At 30.5% G+C, this 3,083-nt stretch overlaps 1 protein-coding gene across 1 annotated transcript; it reads right to left on the reverse strand.

Moving 5' to 3' along the window:
• Positions 1–584: 584 nt before the first annotated feature.
• Positions 585–2,085, reverse strand: LOC109851684 (zinc finger protein 511). Its single transcript, XM_020422000.1, has 3 exons — positions 1,721–2,085; positions 1,345–1,546; positions 585–1,174 (listed from the first exon to the last, which is right to left on the reverse strand). Exons 1-3 carry the CDS (start codon positions 1,873–1,875, stop codon positions 641–643), a joined length of 891 nt encoding a protein of 296 aa, XP_020277589.1. The 5' UTR covers positions 1,876–2,085; the 3' UTR covers positions 585–640.
• Between the last annotated feature and the right edge of the window lie 998 nt (positions 2,086–3,083).

The following is a 3,083-nucleotide window of genomic DNA, read 5'->3' on the forward strand; positions in this document are numbered from 1 at the left end:
TGCGTACTGACATTTTTATTTAGATAAAAGAAAAACTAAAAAATTTTTACGTTGTAAAACGAAAAAAGTGAAAAAAAAAAAACGAAAATAAAGACGACAAAAATACTTACTTCAAATAACTTACTTTAAAAATTTAACCGTTTCCTGTAAACGTAGAACATTCATGTCCAAACATAACTTTTATTGCTTGGCATTCTGTGACACACTGCTGCTGATCTCCGTCCTTTCTACGTCTGTCCACGATTTTCCTCCATTACAACTTTTTTTAGAAGAGGATAGAAATTTCTACTAAATAGTCTTTAAAATATCTCATTTTCAAAAATTGCTCAAACATTAATGTTAGAGGGTTACAAGATTAGGATTAATATCACATGCACATTTTATTTGAATAAAATATCTCTAAGTGTTTTTTCACTTTTTGGAAAGTTTCATGTTTTTTCTCAATCTTAACACTCTATTTTGAAAATAAAATATTTTAGGACATATATTCATAGAATCTTTCTTTCTTAAAATAAATCCAAAAAATATACTCTTAAATTTTTTATACTTAGAAGTCATTTTTATACTTTTATATACAATATATATTATAAATATAATTATTATATTTATAATATAAATGTTAATTTCTTAATTTCCTTTTTCAACTATTTGGTAGAGAATCTACAAGTTCCATCATAGTCTCTGATTCCAAAACATTCTTTTCTCTATTTTGATTATTTGTAAGTACTTTTGAAAATGATTTTTGTACTTGTCTGGGAATAAAACTCAATGGTGTTGCCTTAGTTTTAACAGTAGTTGGTGGAATTGTTTCTACACTACTTATACAAACAGCAGTGCTGGCAGATTTTGTGAACATTTTACTTTTTTGATTTTTATTTAAGAATATTTTAGTTGACTTTTTCTTTTTGCTGATATCAGCAGTATCGACGTCCATTTTATTCGATTCGACAGTATCGACTACCATTTTATTTGATTCAATAGTATCAACTGCCATTTTATTCGATTCAACACTATCAACTTCTATTTTTGTTGTTTTATGAGAGGAATCTTTTTTATAAACTGATGTGTCATCAAATCGATACTTTTTCGGATACTTATGTATTTTGATGCAATGTTCTCTTCTTTCCACTGGAGTGTTAAATTTTATATCACATTCAGAATCAAAACATTGATACTGTAAAATAGAAAGTTTATATGTAGATGTTATTCAACATATCAATAAAACATTAAACTTAGAAATAACAATCAATTTTAATTTGTTTTTAGTGAAACTTCACACGTATGTATAAAGAACTAATATTGAGATATATATTCTGTAAACATACCAAATATTTACATACATACCATGGGTTGTTTCTCAGACATAACCTTAAAGAAAGCATCATGTGTTTCGTGTATGTGTATTTCTAAAAGTCGTGGATTTGGTCTGGATATTTTACATTGTGTGCAAGAGTATCGATGAGCACTATTATAATGCATCTCGTAATCAAATAATATCTGAAAGGTTTTCTTGCATCCTGGGACATAACATTGGAATTCTTTAACACTGAAAGAGAAATTATCCTTAATGCGGAAAAAAGAAATTATTTTTAATATTTTAAATTAAATTTACACAAGTACTGTAGGCAAAAGCAAGATCAAATAAGTCTCTTTTAATAACTCTTAGTTAGAAAGAAAGAATATTTAAGGTTATATCACTATCTTGAAAAGCCACACTTACACTTCATGGCACAATTCCTCTTCGTCATCAATCGTGACACCTTTTCTTTGAAATATCCTACAAACCTCATAGGACTCGTCAAAGAAGGAATCGGTTACAGGTCGAATTCCTACACCTAATTGCTGAAGACATTCCTCTATAATTGCTGAAGACATTTTCTTTTATATATATATACACACACAAACTTCTGCACACGTCGCAAAATTCACGGAAATTCACAATGTAATTATTACTTATATGTGCATTCACATATATCGAAATAACTTATTTATACACTGCTTTAAAAAGATTGTAGATCCTTATTACTATTGATACTGGATCACTCTCTCTCTGGACACATGATGAAAATCATATGAAAATATTATGACCATGTTCAGCAGACTGAGCAGATCAGTGAGCGCTTAGTGATTCTTCAATATGATTGGTTTCTACTCTTAGATCCAGTTAAGATCTAAAGGCAAGATTCAATCATATTAAAGAATCACTAAGCGTTCACTGATCTGCTCAGTCTGCTGAACGTGGCCTAAGCTGCGTACCGTTTCACGCATATGCGCGCATTTGTCTATACTATACGTGACGTATACTATAGATAAATGCGCGCATATGCGTGAAACGGAACGAACTCTGTGACTGTATTTTGATAAACTGTAAGAGATTTATATTGTAAACTAAAATAGTGTGTGTACTTATGCAAAATGCACTTTATAGATGTTTTTATTATAAAAAGGATAAAGCAAAATTCTGAGTCATTAGAGGAAGAGAAAAAGAGAAAGTTGTCTATATTAACAAGGGGTACGTGAATTATACTTTTTTTTTTAAAACAAAAAAATCACATTACGTAATAACAATGTAAAAATAATAATATATTAAACATTCTTTTTTTAACATTTATAGAAAACTATAGAATAAAAATATATAATACATGTGTGTATATGTGTTAGTTTAAGATATACGACACTTATTCGACCAACAATCGAGTCTTCAAGTTTTCCAAAATTTCGGTCATTTTATTTTCCAACTCGCTTTTTCTTTGTATTTCTTCTCTTTTTTCCTGTAATCATATATCAACAATACAATAATATTACATTAATAAACTTATAAGTAATTTACTATTTTTTATTATAACTAGCACATCACAGACGCGCGCTACGCGCACGCTATTAGTTTTATTTTAACATATTCCGTCAGTAGACACAACATGTCACCGCGATGACAGCTAGTACACGTACGACAGTGGCTGCTTTCCTTTTAAGAGACAAATTGACCGAGGTCAATGACCCTACCACGGTCGCGCGGCCGAGGTCAGTGACCCTCCCACCAAGGTCGCGCGACCGGGTCAGTGACCCCCCCCCCACCACGGTCG

This window comes from Pseudomyrmex gracilis, unplaced genomic scaffold (genome assembly GCF_002006095.1).
Source record: "Pseudomyrmex gracilis isolate BER0280 unplaced genomic scaffold, ASM200609v1 scaffold_19, whole genome shotgun sequence".
Taxonomy (NCBI): domain Eukaryota; kingdom Metazoa; phylum Arthropoda; class Insecta; order Hymenoptera; family Formicidae; genus Pseudomyrmex; species Pseudomyrmex gracilis.

Excerpts from the sequence above, each read along its gene's own strand:
- LOC109851684 (XM_020422000.1), bottom strand. The coding sequence starts at position 1,875 with ATGTCTTCAGCAATTATAGAGGAATGTCTTCAGCAATTAGGTGTAGGA. Across the intron at positions 1,547-1,720 it reads GAGGAATTGTGCCATGAAGT|TGTTAAAGAATTCCAATGTT; the intron begins GTAAGTGTGGCT and ends TTTCTCTTTCAG. Across the intron at positions 1,175-1,344 it reads TGTCTGAGAAACAACCCATG|TATCAATGTTTTGATTCTGA; the intron begins GTATGTATGTAA and ends TCTATTTTACAG.